The 18338-nt window shown below is 36.9% G+C and overlaps 1 protein-coding gene across 10 annotated transcripts in view; it reads left to right on the top strand.

Moving 5' to 3' along the window:
- Positions 1 to 18338, top strand: part of CACNA2D1 (calcium voltage-gated channel auxiliary subunit alpha2delta 1) — a 433696-nt gene that overhangs the window by 387536 nt on the left and 27822 nt on the right. For 5 of the 10 annotated variants that reach the window (XM_055712038.1, XM_055712037.1, XM_055712041.1 and 2 more), the window contains 7 exons: positions 6100 to 6161; positions 8409 to 8500; positions 10419 to 10479; positions 12666 to 12763; positions 15788 to 15872; positions 16077 to 16139; positions 17126 to 17229. In XM_055712038.1, coding sequence (XP_055568013.1) covers positions 6100 to 6161; positions 8409 to 8500; positions 10419 to 10479; positions 12666 to 12763; positions 15788 to 15872; positions 16077 to 16139; positions 17126 to 17229 — 565 coding nt within the window. The remainder of the gene's footprint in view (positions 1 to 6099; positions 6162 to 8408; positions 8501 to 10418; positions 10480 to 12665; positions 12764 to 15787; positions 15873 to 16076; positions 16140 to 17125; positions 17230 to 18338) is intronic. The other 5 variants (XM_027811460.2, XM_027811463.2, XM_055712042.1 and 2 more) reach the window with 1 other exon arrangement.

The raw sequence follows: 18338 nt of genomic DNA on the forward strand, positions 1-18338 counted from the left end.
AGTTATATTATGTCCTTTTGCTTTCTGAACAGATTTTTGATTTCTTTATTTTCTTGTCCAAAATGCTCATTCCTGATAAAGGTTCCTGGTTTCTTTAATAAGACAGACACATTTCCTAGCAGTAGGAAATACTCAGATTTAATATGGATCCTTACATGTATGCTTTACTTCTTGGGGACCTTAATGAGAAGAAATCATGACTGGTGTGCCAAAGGAGCAGTTCTGTCCAGGGTGTGCCCCACAGTTACAGTTCCACAACAGCTTTTAAAAACTGTTTTACTCTGAATGTAAAACAACATGAAGATAGATAGTTTAATGACTTGGCAGAAGAACGTGAAGCAAATATAACATCAAGCAGGCGCTGCACAACACTTCTATATATAAGCACACCATAACAATACTCAGTAGAACTGCTTGGAACTGTGCAGTTATTTGTTCATGTGTAGTATTAGGTGTCCTGTCTTGTTGATCTTCTGTAACTTTGATATCTCCAGTGCCTCTGCTCTTTGTACTTAAATGGCAGAATCTTCCAATGAAAGGTTTCTCCTTCTCACAAGGCACATGCTATAGTATTTAATCAGGTTAAATTGATAGGAAATCAGGCCTCAGAGTTTAAGGGTGTTTATTCTGTTAAAACCAGCACATATTCTATTTAATGTCTAATAGATGGTCACAATTTTTAAACTCTGTTTTAAATTTTGGTCAGATTACACCAAGCAACATCCAATGATGGGAAGTTCCCATTACCAGTAGTCCTCTGACTCAATTCGGCATTGAGAGAAGATTCTTTTATTCTTATTCTCATTTTGATATAGAAAAAAATAATATTTCATAGTCCTAGTCTATTTTTGCATTAAACAAGGTAGAAACTTACTTGTCTTTGTGGGTGAAAATCTGTGGCAATGCACATGTTTTCTTTGTTAGATGAGGCTGAAAATGGAGCTGGATTTTCTGAAACATGCCTCAGTTGTTCATCCATGCTGTGATTTCACAATGTCAAGTTCATGGTCACTTGGTTCTGCAACAGACCTTTGGGAGCAAACTTAGAATCATAAAGTTATAGAATAGTTTGGATTGGAAAGGACATTAAAAGATAATCTAGTCTAACCTCCCTGCAGTGAGCAGTGACATCTTCAACTAGACCAGGTTGCTGAGAGTCCCATCCAACCTGGCCTTGAATATTTTCAGGACTGGGGCATCCACTACCTTTCTGGGTAACCTGTGCCAGGGTTTCACCACCCTCACTGTAAACAATGTCTTCCTTATATTTAGTCTGAATCTACCTTCTTTTAGTGTAAAAACCCCTTGTCCTGTCACAACAGGCTAAAAAGTCTGTCCTCCTCTTTCTTATAAGCACATTGTAAGTACTGAAAGGCTGCAATAAGGTCTCCCTGGAGACTTCTCCAGGCTGAACAACCCCAGTTATCTCAGACTTTCCTCATGGGAGAGATGTTCCATCCCTCTGATCATTTTTGTGGCCCTCCTCTGGACCTGCTCCAACAAGTCCATGCCTTTCCTGTACTGAGGACTCCAGAGCTGGACATCTTATGACTGTTCCTCAGCCTCTTAGTATCTACACTGGATTTGAAAAAATGTGCTGGTTCTCATGCTGTATTTTAAAAGAAGTGTAAATAAGGATGTGCTCAAGCCATACTCAAGATCTTCTTGACCGCAAATCCATCAGAGGCATTTTTTATACCTGAGCTGTGGGTGTCATTGAGGAGATCAGTGGCTTTACTTGCATGTGTGTCCACCTGTGAGGAGACAGATTAAAATCTGTATATTCATTTAACTCTGTGCTAACAAGATTGTGACTTTGTTGCAGAAAGATTGTCATAGTATTTTGTTGTATTGAAGAGTCTAGGGGATTTTGACTCTGTGTTGGGCACTGTCTGCCTTCCTTGTGATGCCCTTTTCAGAAAGTGCAGACTCTTTTCTTGAGTACAGAACCTCAGGTACAGTGGGGGTGGACAAATGTAACTGTAGATGATCTTAGCTAAAATGATGATAATGATGATCATGTAATCATGTAGGCAGCAGTCGTACTTCCCTACTTTAGTATCTGTGGGGGAGGTCAACTTAGCTCAAGCCTTATGCACTTACATTGTCCAGGTGCAAAATGTGCCTCTGAGTTATGGTCCTAGAAGCTGTGGAGTCCTATGATCTCATTAAATGTGCCCACACTACTTCTCTGTATCCATCTTCCTGCTGCCTTTCACCTCTTCCCATGTTTTTCTAAAGCAGACACCTGCACCAGCATCCCCTTGCCTTCTGGCAGGATTGTCTTTTGTGCTTTCTCACAATGAAGCCCCCACCCCAGGCCTCCTGAGTAAGGCTTTACAATGCTGCTTTACCATCTATGGAGAAATCCTGCTGTGCAAAAACAATGTGCCTTTTCCTCGATGGTTCCACTGTTGGAGGGTGGTGAATTAATAGGGCATTCCTGGGACAGTGAGGGTAAAGCCCATCTGATTTCAGTTCTGCTACCTCACCTGTGTCAGGAGCTCATCCTGTCTAGGAAGCCACCAGCCTGTTCCCCTCTTTTGATGGGAGACGGGGTCGTTCCTGACCTGCTGCCAGTGAGTCCAAAGTCCCGCTGGCATCTCAGCTGGGGATAAACTGCTCCCAAAGGGAGAGACTCACTTGGACTTTTTCAGATTTATGTAATTGTTTTGTTTAAGGAGTGCCTTTCCAAGCCTATGGGTGAAAAGTTCTTTGTGTAGGTTGTTAGAAAAAGGAGAATTAGAAGGTCATAAAACTACAGTAACACTATTGGGGTTATACAAGAAATTGCATTCATGGCAATGTTGTTGAAGAGATCTCAAGCTGTGCTTGAATTTCTCGGTTTGTGTGATAAAAAAGACGTGAAGCAGTTGGTCCTGCAACTGTTTGCCCAAAGAGGGAGGGAGAATAAGCAGTTACACTTGCAAATGCTGGAGTCAGCTACGGCATCAAGGCAGAGGGAAATGTAGCATCCCTGTGTGCATGACAGTATGTCAGTTACATATGGCCCAGACCACAGTCTATTTGAATAGAATATCCCAAGCCTTGTGTTCCCAGATGCTTCAAGTGCCCAAAGAAATTAATTTCCCTCACCTTCCTTTGCATCATGGCCCAAGATTTATTCCGCTACTCAGACCTCTCTGGGAGAAGAAGGGAGCAGCCAGAGATGGTTAGTGATGGTGACTGCTTCAGGCCATTGCAGCCTCCCAGCTCCAGGCTGCTAGACCCAGAACAAAGCTGCTTTAGACCACAGTCCATGCATGAGCCATGTATCACTTAGGACTTGATAGCTTCATATATTTTCTTATTAAAAGGGCTGATGTTGTCGGTCGCTCTGAACTGACAGTTGTAATCTTGAGGCTTAAAATTGATGTCCTTTTTGTTTTGCTTTTTGGTTTAAGTTTGCATTGCTTTCCTTTTGTATTGCAGCTGGCCCCAGCAGTGTCTTGGGAGATGACCTCATACTACAGCATAGAGACTGGACTCATAGCAAGCATGGGTGGGGTGCGCTGGAGTCTCCCAAGGCCTCAGGGGCTTTCCAACTAACAGAGAAGATGCCATAGGAACAAAAGCATTGCCACATTTGGGCAGCTGGAGTGGGCAGTAGTGAAAACTGAAGGGTCACAAAAAGTGCAGTAATATGTGTAGCTTCTTTGGCAGTGACCAGCTGGGGATGATGTGGTCTCAAACCACTCAGTAATGAAGTAGACAAAGGTAAATGGGGTGTGACATATGAGGACATGTGATCTGCTGAGTTATCTTTGAAGAGAGGTTTCAGCCAATTTGCTTTTGAGCATGTTTACAGTGCTGATGTGTCACATAATGGGTATGAGTGTGGCCAGGGATCAGAAGAGCCCTCCCACTGAGTCACAAGGTTCAGAAGGGATCTTCTTTCTTTGTAAACTCCTCAGAGAGGAGTCTAGGTGCAGCTAGATCCAATCCTAGTCTCAGACTTAGTCAGTGGTTTAGGCCTAAAGGATACGTCCGTTCATCAGTCAACGTTTGCCTCCCAGAGCCCTCTCAAGGACTTTCCCGGAAAGAGTTTCGCAAAGTTGAAAAAAAAAAAAAGATGATTTATTAAAGTGACAGATATAACAAATTCAGAAGTGCTGCTGAGAAATGCAGTTACTTCAACAATCAAGCGCAACTTGAGAGTTTAGCACTTTTATTAGCAATACTTCACCAGGTGTTCAGAGGCACAAGTCTTACCAAAGAGGTCCCTTCTTGGGGAGGAGAGATCCAAGCCCATCAACCCATCCAATAGTTGGAGTTCTCTTCCTCAAAACAGAGGATTCTAAATACCATGGCGAGGTGGGACCAAGTCAAATACTGTGTGCCAGGGGTCCTTAGCAAGGATTGTCAGTTCTGGAAGGCAAGCGAGGCCCGACAGCTCAGCATAGGGTGGGGGATTTGGTACAGGCATACACGGGTCTTCCTGGCTTTTACTGAAGCAAGGGGCTGTGAGGCACCCACCTCACCCTGGGCATCACTCAGTTGGATTGATTGTTAGGCGGCATCAGTTATGTTTTGTGAGATAAGCATGTTGCCCAAGTCAACCCCCTGAAGCCACTTCGAGTGAATACAGCCATCTGGACCAGAGGCATGCGTCATCACCACCCTCGGTGGTTCATTGTTAGGGAAATAAAGGTCAGGATGGGGAGACAGGGGAGTGAGCACACTGCCGCATGGTGGCAACAGGATTTAACAAGAACCCAGGTTTTCTCATCTTCTCTTCCTTCCCTTCCACCTTGGGCACTGCTTTTCTCTTGCCAGCGTACACGGAGTGCAACCCTTGGCGCTCTGCCTGGTTTGCAGGGACTGCCAGTGCTACGTTCAAGCATTACTTATTCTTGAGCTGAAGTAATAGTATAGGCACGTTATTAAATATAAATAGGCTTGCATAAGGATCTCTTCAGCCACCTTTTTACCTTGAATATGAAATATATCAGGGCATTAGACACTGAAATGTGCACCTTTTTTTTTTCCTACCTTTTCCTTTTTTTTCTAATTTTCTTTTTTTTTTTCCAAAGTGATTATTAAATTATTTACACTGTCGTGCTGTACTGAAAATCAGAAGCTGGCTAATGCAAAGGTTTCAAATTATAAATGTCAAGGAAGACACCTCTTTTTCATAACCACACTCATTTTCACGCTTTTGTTTTACCACAGGGAAAGGGAGAATGTAGATGTAGACGTTTAGTATACATCTGTGGTATACTTGTGGTACCTTTCACCAATGTTTGTAATGTTGTACTGCAACAGTTTCCCAGACTTCATTGCTGGCATACTTACAAATATCTGTTTGTCAAATAGTAATATGCTGCAGCTGGCATAAACTTGTAGTTTTCAAAGTGGAAAACTGAGTAAAACAATGTCAGCCAGGTGCACTAATCTATAGGGAACTGTGTCTATCACATTATTTTTCATACCAAAAGAAAACAAATGGTAAAGGTTATCCTCCTGTATTAAGTTATATAAAAATAAACATTTACTTCATTTACATTTTTTCACAAATTCAAGACCCCCCTAATAAGATTAGAAACACATGTAAATTTAGCACGGGGTGCCTATACCATGAGAATTGCCTGTCTGTTTCTGTATATATGTCTCAAATTTAAATGCATTTAGCCAGTGGTACTGTGACCTGAAAGGATAGGCATGGGGTGTTTCTGTTGTTAAAGAGTTACCTACAAAGTCTTTTTATATTTGAAGTTTTTTTTCCTTTTCATAGTTTAACTGCAAAATGGTCCATAAAGGAGACAGCATGATTTACCAAATTGAAATTACATAGAAAAAAGTTTGCATAGGCCCAGCTAATGAATTTAAAAGGGAAAATGCTAGGTCACGTTTGACTCATTTTATTTAAATTTGCATTTCATTAATGTTCAGTAAAAAGGATATAGGTGATTCTTTTGCATAATGTGTTTGGAAAATGTTTAAGAAAAGGAGTTGCAGCTCAACTCACGCTTTTAGCAAAACAATAAATAGAATTTCAACAGATTTGTATTTGATTTTACACTGTATTTCTCAAGACAAGGTCATGCTTGTTGAAGCTCCAGAGTTGTTAATTTATTTTTTAACCATATCTCTTTGTAGCGATACATTGATAAAGGAAACAGAACATATACATGGACAGCTGTGAATGGCACTGATTACAGGTAATTCATGTTCTCTGACTTCTGTGTAGTTAAATGTCCTTTTTGTTTATTTTGATTAATAGATTTAGCATTACATTTTCTATAATAGCTTAGTCAGGACCAGATTATGTTTTGTCCAGGCCTCTAGGATTTTCTGGGTTCCTTTACAGCTTTACAGTTCAGAATTGTGGCTCTGTGTAAGGACCAGTAACTCAGTCTTTCATTCAACTGTTGAGATTTATCACTAGGGTATTTCAGCATGCAGGAAAAAAAATGCTTTTTATGATTAATTGATGTCACCATATACTTTGATTCTTAACTGTATGCTTTCTCCTCTTGTTTCATCTTTTCTTTGGATTTTTGTCTCCATGTTCTTGTTTTAATATGCTTAATATGTTTAATATTAAAAATGAAGATGCTATATTTTGGTCTAAATGAAAAATGTGACACATTTTGTGCAAATGTTTTTCAGGCACAGCCATTGCTTATATCATGACTTTGCTAACCTTCATGTCAGATCTTAGGGCCAGGAACCGTGCTACTGATTACCTCTGAAATCTGTATCTTTTTGTGACAAGTTTAAACTATTTAGCACTGACACTGCTTTGTATGTAAAAACTAAATAGTGAATGGTGGCAGGAACAAATGGAGTAATGGGTGAAAGCACGTCCCCCCTTGAACGCAATGTTGGTGTTTATACTATTCCAAACTCATTTAAGCATACAGCTCTGTACCATTAGAAGGAATGTAGAAACTGGATGTTACCCAAAACAAGTTAAGGTTTACCAAGTTCCAGAAAAGTTAAACTACTCTAGTTCAAAACTACATGGTATAAATACTGAGTCATTTTTTTACCAAAACAGTATCTTTATTGTGGTGAATTACAGTAGTCCTCTGCCAAGCCGGTTCCCATTTTCTGTTACGTTCTACACAGGTGTACAGCCAATGAGAATGTAAATGTTAAGTCGTACATAAAACAAAATAAATCCATCTTAGCAAGAGAATGCAAATGTAGGATCTTTTCTTCAGCATCCTATTTTTATAATGAACTGCCTCGATCTTTGTACTCTGTAAGAAAAGAAAGTTTTTTTATCAGACTATGCCATCTAGCAATCAGTAAAGAAATACATTTGATTTATACAACTTCTTAATTCTTACTGAGCTCCCTGGCATGAGACACAGCAATAAATCCATGGAGTCACATTGCAGAAAACCTATTAAACATAAAATTATAGATTTTAATTAGCAATTTCTACTAGCAGTAACTGTTAATGACAGGTAAACTGCTACTGATTTCCCTAGAGGAGAATTGGTAGAAGGCTATCACTAAATATTCAGCATCTCATTTACATTCTGTTTAAGTGGCAAAAGTATCATTAAAGGTCATCTCATTTATGGCTCAATTGTACAACTTTTTAAATGTTAATTTCTGCAGCTATCCATTAGAAAGCATTGCAGCTCTACAGTGATGAAATCAGAGTGCTAAAATTAAGGATGCAATATGGGAGATGGTACCACTTTAATGATTACTCATACCTCCTGTCCTTTACTAACTTTTTTAGAACTGAACTCGCTACACACGTATTGAATTTAGTTGCAGAAAGAAATCCTATATTTTTTGAACAAAACTAACTATAATTGAAAGGAAAATACATTGCAAATGCTTTGCCAATCTTAAAATGTTATTACACAATGATGTTCAAAGGTTTTAGTGGTGACTGCATGATTCAAGAAAATATTTTTCATCTTGAATGTAATATGAATTCAGATATTGACAGATATGTTTCTTAATGAACACCGATTTGTCCTAACAAACATCCGATCATTAGTTGTTTTATTAGTACAAAAAGTCTGTCATTATGCCATGCATGGCATATCAGTGCGGTAGTATGTGGTGGTTTTTGTAGGCAGTGATCACTCTGGCTTGTGTTACACAAATACTAAATTAGTAGGGATACTAAATGTATTAAATAAAAAATGTATTTTATTATTTGCAATTATTTGGAAATTCCTTGCCTATCTATTAAAATGTGCATTTATGCTTAAGGGTGTAAAATGATAAAATGAAATGAATGAAAACAAACACAGGGGAACTTCATGAACCTGCTTGTGCCTATTACGAAGTGTGAGGCTGGTATGTCACTATAATCTCATTTCATGATGATCCAACACCCGAACTTGTTAATTGCTTTCAAAACACATAGAAGCTTAAACTGGAAAACTGCTTTAAATAAGATAATTGTGTTACTTGTGTCTTTTCTATTGCAGTTTGGCATTGGTGTTACCATCATACAGCTTTTATTATATTAAAGCCAAAATAGAAGAACCAATAACTCAAGCCAGATGTAAGTACTATGAAGGTTCCCTGGTTTTGTCCAGTATTGCCAAGTCTCAGATTCACTTAAAAAAGCAATGTTTAGAATTCATAAATTTTGTGGAATTTGCTGATGTTATCATGATGCACCCCAAATCTGCAGCAATGATTCTAACCCATTGCAACACCCAAGGTACAAGAAATATTCTATAAAAATAGAATATGTGCAGGTACCCCAGCTCCACTGACAATCCCTTCCCCTTTGCTCTGTGCCTATAGAATCATTGCTTTGTGTATCCTCTGTTGCTGTCATTTTAAGGGTCTGTATGCTGTTTCTTTTCATTCTTTTAGCTAAGTGTCATGGTATAGCCTATAATAGTAAAGCATTTTTTCATTATTTTTACAGCAGTTACAGAATAATATTTAGCAAATTACCTCTGCTGCCCATAGGAATAGATTAATGTGAAAACGCTGCTTGGTTTGGCTTGCAGCTAGGGTTTTATTTTGCATTTTGCAATCTTTTAGTGGATGTTTGTAATGTATTTTTGGATTAGACTAATTTTAAGCTATTTACAGATTCTGGAGAGATAACTGGAAATTATACTTGTGAGTATTCCAATGCTTATTGTTTATTAGGTGTAGCTGAATTTTAATTTAGATAGTAGACAAAATAGGACCCATCACATCCTTTTAACTTTATCCAAGTGTTAGGATAAACTTGAACAAATCTGCAGTTAAATAGAAAGTTAGAAAAGCACTATGAATCTCTCTGACAGGCATAGATACTGTTAGTTTAGGGAAAACTTGGTTAGCACTAAATCACTGTCCTCTACCATCGGCTCCTGCACATGAAGTAGAATATGGCAAGTTTTAATAATCAGTGTTTTATTTTGTAACTTTGTCAAATAGTAAATAGTTTAAAACTGAAGTTTTAGTGAGTAAATATAGTTCTTTTGATGGATTAGATCATCTGGTTTTGCACTCATATCAATATAACCTGCAAAACAGACCCTTGAAATAGCCACAGTATATAGAAGGTACTTGAGAAATAATTGAGGAGGACATATTCTTCGGTCTTCAAAGATGTTTGTCTTTTTTCCAGACTACAGCTGTATGTAAATTGAACCTTTGATCTATGTACAATATTTTTATTCAAGGGTCTGTTTGAATAAAATATTGGTTTGTGACCCCTTTTGCTTTACCCTGTTTTTTTCTGTTTCCCTGCTTTCTCTTTCTGATGGATAGTGACAATCAAAAAGGGCAAGTATATTCTTGTTGCTCAATTTCCTTCTGTTTTACTGCAGTTGATATTTTTCACTTATATTTCTATTCCTACTGGATATTCTCCTCTGTATTCCTCATCTCAGGATTTTCCCCATGATCATTGGGTACCATAGCAATAGAAAGGAGAAAAAAAAACAAACAACCGAAACCAAAAACAAGATGTGAAGGTTTCTTTATGTTTTCATGCACATTTCAATATGTTGCTAATCTCTAATCCTTTTTTGTCTGGTCTTATCAGTGTTCAGTGATACCAGCTTTTAAAGCCATTATTATCAGTAGCATTGACAGTGATGCTTATATGGATAAATATTTTAGACTTTATTGCAGAAAATACTACAAGCATTTTCCTTCATGTTCTGACAACTCAGTGTCCCAAATATTTCTTTGTATTGAATTGTAATTCTAATGAAAACATCTCATATGTTTTCATGTTGACATGCTAATGAAATGTCTTCTCTAAGTTGTTAAATACATTATTGTTGCCAGGAGTGTGTTGTATATAATAATCAAGTAATTTTGTCCTATACTGAGAAATATACAGTATATTAGTAAGAAAGTGTATAAAAATAAACATTTCTAAGTTCATGGATGCATGCAAAAGCTCATCACATGTTTTGAGAAGAAAAATGGTGGCAAAAAGCCCAATTTACTTACTTGATATTTACTCTTCATCTTTGTAGATTCAGAAACACTGAAGCTTGATCATTTTGATGAAGCTGGCTATACGTTTATAGCACCCAGGTTGGTTAATTTCCCAGTAATAAATATTATTTCAGCAGTAAATAGGCATTTGATCAAATTAATGACATTTACAAAATTACAAAATACAGACTTGACCAATAAAGCCTCATTTGGGGAAAAAATATTAAGTAAAAGACTACTTATTAAATTCTTGTTTTACAAGATCAGTCTTTTCTTGTTGGAGTGTATATAACATCTTCAGGCTCTAATTCCTGTTTATATTAATCAAGGAGAGCTCTAAAATCTGATATTGATGTTTTAATGGAAATCTTATACACGTCTGTTCATTTCTTGTGGTTGTGACTTTTAAGATTTTACAGCTTTGTACTTTAGCTTGTCATTTGTGAAATAGGTACCATAATACTTACCTCGAGATATTTCCAAACTTCAAGATAGTGTTCCAAAGCTCTCTGTCACTTAAGAATTAATTAATTTTTGAATCAATAAACATAAAAAGATTGAGTCATTGAAAATTGACCAAGTAAGTTCATTAGTTCCCTGTTTTTTCATGTGAAACTGTGATGTCCTTGTTGCCCTTGTAAATGTAGATTTGCAAGGGAAACATGGTATGATAAATAGTTTTTAAAAATTAAGTTCCTTGAAAAGGTAGTTATGATAAAGGAAATACTGTACCATTGATATCAATTAAGAAGTGTTTAATTTCTTATTTATCATATAAATATCCTTTTAATTTTCAATGAATAGATTGATTTCACTGAATAAATTGATTGGTATGTAAACCAGTCTTCTATCTTCAAATGTATTCTCAGCTTAACTGTATAATTTAATTTTTCCTGAAGGGCTGATGTTATTGATAATCAATGGTACCAAGTAGCAGTTTCCAGCAAGTCCTTAGTTGTTATGCTATTCTACATGAGCAAAGCCTGTTTTATATGGAACTTGGTTTAAACGTGAGTGTTGGTACAATAAGGCAAATTCTGCATGTAGTCTTTCAGGATCACGGTAAAGGGTAATAAGATAGCTTATTCATATGAAATACTTGAACAGACTTCTTTTGTTCGTAATATTAATTTAATATAAAAAGCTCATTTAAAAAGAGAGCTCCCTGCTTTACTGCTGAATATGCTTTACATTTTAATTAAAGTTGTTTAATGCCACTCACCACCTAATATTTGCCTTCAAGATGCCCAGTGACTTTCATTATGCTTGCTTGCATTCAGTGAATTACCCAATGATATATTGCTTTATTTTATTACATTATGTAAAGGACAGTAGTCTACTGTTTATCTGTTCTGCATATGTCAAAAGAGTGTTTCTATGCTTATCTGCTATGTACCCTATTAAAATTGCCTTTAAGACTTCTCAGAGGATAGGACCTCATCCCATAAATCTGGCCTTAGTTGAGCATGATGTGACTATGTTTTAATCAGCAGCTCACGTACTTTTCAGTACAGTTTAACCCAGGAGCCATCTAAATTTACTGGGCATCTTCTTGTTTAGTTTACAGACTATGATCTCCTAATTTCACGGCCTACACTAGCCCTGAGTGCTTTTTTTGTCACAGCACTCCCAAAACTAGCCAGCTGCAACAAGGTCTTTCACCATCACATACCAAGTTAACGTCAATAAGTAGTTAGCATGTCTTGCCCCAGTACAGTCATCAATCCCCTGCAAGGTCTCAAAGGTCCATCTACTGTTCGTGCTGTTTCTTCATACTCTTCAGGCCAGTCCCACTGCTTTTTGCCTCTCTCCTTGTCCCTTCTCAGCCCTGGTACACTCTCTCTCCTCCCTTTCCAGATCTCTCTCTATTGGCTGCTCCTCTTCCATACCCCTTAGAGCTATTTAACTACTTAGCAGCAACCAGCCATGGCTGCACCTTATCAGCCAAGCCACCGCCCCTGAAGCCAGCCCACAGCTGTATATTATCAATGTTAATGAACCCAGCTTCTTTTCTCTACATTTTTTCTGGGAATCTATGCCTTATCTCATATATGGAGTTGTCTTGTAATTCAGATTTAGGCAGACACTTTATTTCCTGTAGATGCCTGAAATATTTGATACGGTCAGCATTCAATATTGACTATGGTAGTCAATGGATATAGCAGTGGCATTCACCTCATTGTAGTTGCGCAATCCTCTTTGGACTTCATAACTGCTGAGCCATATTTATCTGCTTTAGTAGCAAAGGAAACATCTGAGAAGACTGATGTTTTGTTGTTTTTCAGAGAATACTGTAATGATGTAAAAAAATCAGAAAACAACACTGAATTTCTATTAAATTTCAATGAATTTATTGACAGAAATACTCCAAGCAGTCCGTCATGTAAGTATTATTCTCAATTCACTGATTTTTTTTCCTTAGGAAAATACTTATAAATGAGAATTAGCAAAAAATGGCAGCTTTCATGGCCAAATCATGTGAGTTTGGTTTTTATCTTCACTGATTATTTTTTAGTAGAAATACATGTAGTGTTGGAATTTTCTACCCAAGGTAGAGAATGTAAAAGCAGTTTGCAGTTCTGCAGCCAGGGTTTTCTACATTCCTCTCAGCACTCTGTTCTAGCAGCAAATAACTACCTGTTCATGTTAATACACTCCCAAGTATTTTAAATACATAGTTCATTCTCTTAAGGATATCAGCCAAAGTAACTCTCAAATAGACTGCAAAATCTTGTAATGAAATCTTCAGTCTTCTTTCTTGTCAGTTTATATAACCCAAAGAAGTAAAGAAGAGGAGCACAACCACCTAAATAACCAATAACCAGCATAGAGGATAAGGAGGTTCTATTGCTGGTTCACAATTTGGTTAAAGAGATCTTGCTTGAGCTTGAGTTTTTTAAGATCCCAGATTCATGTAACTGCTGCAGGGGTGCGCACTGGGCTTTGGAAAGGTATTCACATTTTGAAATTGGGCCTTAAACTCCATTTAGAATAAATAAGGAGTTATGCTTTTGAACAAACCATCAGTATCATGTTAAAGTCTTGTTCTCATGAAAAATTCAACGTATAGATTTGTTTATCTGTACAAGTCTGTTTAGCATTGTTAATAATTCATAAACAGTTGGAATAAACTTTTTTTTCGCCTTACATTCCCTGAGTCTTTTAAACATGTTGCTGTCAGAGAACACTGATCAGTTCAGTAAAAATCTTTCTGCTAGACTATGTAACTGAAGGAATGTCCACTTAGGAGATCTCACAAAAGGCTACTGGGGGTGGGGGTGGGGGTGTGTTTGTTGTTTTTAACAGGATGATCTTATTCACTGACACTTTGCTGACTGACTGAAATTTTACTTGAGTCCCTTGACTCAATCTTGGACATGAACGCACTCGCCTCAAATGATTAAACCAGTTAAAATTTGAAAAATCTAGGTTTATATTCACTAGTTCTGTAAGCAAATATTGAGGACACATTTAGTGATATTGCAGTATACACTAGGGCTTAGCAAGTAAGTACACCAAAATATTATCAAATTATCACTATATTTCACTTTGGAATCCACAACAAAATTCACTTTTTCTTCTTCTTTTTTCTAATAACTAAGTTACTTGAAAAATAGTCTCCAGAATAAATAGACAGCATTGACTAAAAGAAACACTGGCTATAGAAATTCTCTCTGCTAAAAATGCTTTCCTAAAGGAATAACTAGTCAAATCCTCAAACTGAAATAATCTATGTACTATAAGTGTAATGTCTGTTATATTTTGACTCACCCCATCCAACTCAACCTGATGGAAGTTAGCCAGAAAGTGCAACAGCTACTGCTGTTGTTATTAAGGGGACAGTAGGAGAAATTCACCCGACTTGTCTTCAACATCTGCTTTAGGTAAGTAAGCAAGTCCCACTTTGGGGCGGTGCCTGCAGTGCAAGGGAGTCCTAAACAAAAAAATGCATCCAGTAAAATATAAGGAGTCTGTGTCAGCAGAGATAAATACCACTCTGAGAGAGACATATTTTGATGCTTATATTCGGGTAGAATATCAGTTTAATTTCTAGGAAAATGTGGAGGCAACAAGGCCCTCCAAATTTCATCCTCATGTCAATTAGTCGAGGTTTGTCATTACTTCCAGCTGAAGAAATATTTTTAAAGCGGTACCCTAATTTATATTACATCCTGCATTATGACATTGTGCTTGTGAATAGGGAAGGTGAGTCTGTGACATTCAATGCAGTTTTACAAGTTTACCTAGCTAAGCTATGTAAATATATCTGAAGAGAATTAAATTAATGTATTAAGGTGATATGAGACAGTGCTTCCCGCTGGTAAATCAGAGCTGCTAGCTTTGCGCATAGCGTTCTCACACATCCAGGTTTCAGTGGATTTTATGAAAAAGCCTTTTAGCTAAAGCTTATGGAGCTTTTCAAAACCCAAATCCATGTCCTTACTGATCTGTTTTGCGAAAACAGATTAAATTAGGGCATTTTTTAAAAAAAAGGTCAATATCAGTATTCTGGAATCTGAAACTTAGGGTGAAGCACAGGGCATGTCATGGCTTTCTATTGAACAACTGAAGAAAAGTTGGGGTTTTATCTTTATTTTTCCCCAGGAGTTCTCAACCTCCTCAGCAAGGCTGAGCAGCTGGGGTTTGGCAAAATTCAGAGGTGCAGGTTCTAGTCATGGAACAACTGATTTACCGCCGTTTTACTGTGTGACATTGAAGACCAAGAGCCCTTTACATTATTCAGCTCAAATTTAGCCCTGCTTTATTTTCTGTAGTGTCAAAACCTGTATTAAAGTGTGTGCTTACATCTGTTCACTATTCATAGAAGTTTCTCCTGCAAAGTTCTACTGAAAAAGATGCTTGGGAAGCACTGAACCATCTTTTCAAAAATATTTTTAAAATGGCATATCCATCTAAGCTACTAATTCAACATTAGTTTATTTCCTTGTACCCATTTTCAGATGGCAGATAGGGGTTTTTGAGAGGCTTTGACTTAAAATTTGTAGCATGTAAGAGTAAGTATAACAAAGAATTTAGTGTTGTTTCATTGCATAACTTGAGATAAAAAGCATTTGAATGAAAACATGCTTTAAAAGTAGGTTAATTTCAAATTCAACATAGGAGCTTTGCAAAGCTGGGACCTGTGCCCTTATCACCTTGCTTATTCCTATAACACAATGATAGTTTCTTAGGATACACTGAAGGAAAAGTTTAAATGAAGTCAACAATGTGACAGCAATCTTTTTAACATCACATACTTAATGTTATTTGAAGTAGACAGTATGTCTAATAGAAATAGCCTGATTTTTGTGACCGTAGCATCTTGAAAAATAAGAATTAAATTTTAGCCATTTAATGAAACTCCATGTCATATGGTTTCAGATGAGTGTCTTAACTCTTTCGATAGGTAATACTGATATGGTTATTAGAGTTTTGCTGGATGCAGGATTTACAAATGAACTTGCCCAACGTTACTGGAGTAAATTGTCTCTGTAAGTATTCTTTTTATTGACTGATTTTTTGATTCATTTCAAAGTTTGATAATAAAATACATGTGTGTATATCTAGATACACAGTTAACATTTACACAGGATAGATGTTTAATTCACAGTTATGCAGTTAAATGGCAACCCTTGATGTAGGAACTTGTAAGGATTTCAGCCAGTTTTCATTTTAAATCTTATTTTTGTTTACAGTGATGGAGTTGTTGCGCAATTTGTTGTTACAGATGGTGGAATTACTAGAGTGTTCCCCAAAAGGTAATATTTATTATAAAGTAGTATACTATGGCAGTTTTGAAACTTGAAAGGGTGGAATGTTAAATATTGGATTTATTGAATGAAAATATCTGTACTGATAACTATGAAATGAATGGGAAGTCTTGTTTTTCTTTGATTTTACATGTGTCACTGCTTGAAACTGATCTGTAATATTATTTCCATAACAGGTCCTTGTAATCCAAGTTTCAAATCACTGTAAAGCAGCAGTAAAACCAGTGCCCTTGCAGCAGTAGTGGGGCCATGCTAATCCCTAATTAGTCCTAAGCACTCATTTATTTGGCAGGCTGGAAGGCTGCAAATACTGTAAAGCCGTAGGCAATTTTTTTTTAGACTAATAAGAGCAGACCAAATGGTCCAGGGACCTCAAGAGAGAAAAATGTATTTTACCAAAGGGCAAAAAAGGAATGTGAAAATGGTTGTGTAATGAACTCGATGCCCACATCAGTGACCAGGGATAATGAGGACACCAGTACAGATATACTGGTAAATGGCAAATTTATCTATTTTCTTAGGTTATTCTGTGTTTCTCCAAAAAGGGAAAAAAAGCAATGAATTTTACTCCGTTTCTTTTCTGTTTTGGTGTTATTAATTATTAAAAATCTTTTGGGGTGATTTCTCAAGAGATAGCATGTTCTATGAAGTTTTGTTTATATTTTGTTGTGAGTAGTATTGCATTTATATTTGTCTCAATATATCTAAAAATTATGGGACAAGATCTGTGTTGGTCCAAGAATTCTTTTTTTTTTGTTTTTTTTTCTTTTATTTTTTTTAATTCTAATTATACCTGGCAGTTAACCAGTGAAAGCTGACAAAGTCTGAGGACTATATGAATGAATCTCACATTTACAACTGTGAAACATGGGAAGGAAAAAACCAACTACAACAACAAAAAACAATGAAAAAACCTGCAGCAGAACTTTAATGAGATTCTGTCTTTCTTTTGATCTCTATTTTTTTGTGATTAGGGCAGGAGAAGATTGGTTGGAAAATGCTGAAACCTATGAAGTCAGCTTCTATAAACGGAGTTTAGATAATGACAACTATATTTTCACAGCTCCATACTACAACAGTAAGTCATCGCTGTTTAGAAATGTCAGAGCTGGCTAGTCCAATATAAGTGTAGTTGTGGAAGTTTCCCATAGCAGTTGAGGTCACTGACAAAGGATGCAAGTGGGACACTTCATAAGGAAAAATATATCATCCATTATTAAGGAAAAGGTAGCTAGGAGGGCACTAAACAAGGGGCATCATAATTTGTCATTGACTCGGGTGGCCGTGTACGCTCAGAATTAACAAAGCTGAAAACATGCAGAGTACTGGTGTTCATTTATTATACTGAAACAGTGTTTTACAGACATGTGTTGGCAGAATTATTTTAAAAGGAAGTGAAAGAAAAATGCACTCGGGCACAATAACACTACTAAAAAAAGACTTATTTGAGCTGAGTTCTATATAGTTCCTCAGCACCAAACCTAACTTGGGGGAGCAGGTATAAGGACCCAGAGACCACAACTCTGTCCACTGCACCACTGCTTAATTTAAACTTTGCTTCTGAATTTGATTTCAAGTTGCAGTTATTCACCAAAACCAGCTTGCCTGGAATACTCTGATATTTAAAACCTATATATGCACAATAGTAAGTGCTTGTTACTAATGTGAGCAGCATTAACCTTGCCAAGCTCATTTAAAAGCAGATGCTACGACAAATGACATACTCCTTCTTAAACATATGGGATCTTTTATTGCTCTTATGTCATACTTACTTACTGCATCTTTTCTCAATAAAATATTAGGAAGGTTATTAACTAAATTCCCTGAAGCCTTTGTTGTTCCTCAAAGAGCTCCAGGGAATGTACTTTTAACTTGCTTTTTCATACTGAGCGGTGTTGAAAACAGGCTGAAGTTCGTCAGAGAAGTAATTGTTGGTTAGTGAGTGGTGTCAGTATACCCTGCATTGAAAAATACACAGACGACAGAAGGATAAAATCTTTGGCTCTGATCCTGGTTTTAACAGAGCTGCTCACATGTGTTAAGCTATTCATGGCTCTTTTTGCAGGGGGAAAAAAGGCTACAGTAACTTTTTGAAGCAGTGAAACCATGTACAAAACATGAATGGAGAAAAGTAAACAAAACTATTCCTTTTAGTCATCCAGATGTTTGTGATCTGAGCTATTACAG

This window comes from Falco cherrug, chromosome 5 (assembly GCF_023634085.1).
Source record: "Falco cherrug isolate bFalChe1 chromosome 5, bFalChe1.pri, whole genome shotgun sequence".
In the NCBI taxonomy this organism is placed as follows: Eukaryota; Metazoa; Chordata; class Aves; order Falconiformes; family Falconidae; genus Falco; species Falco cherrug.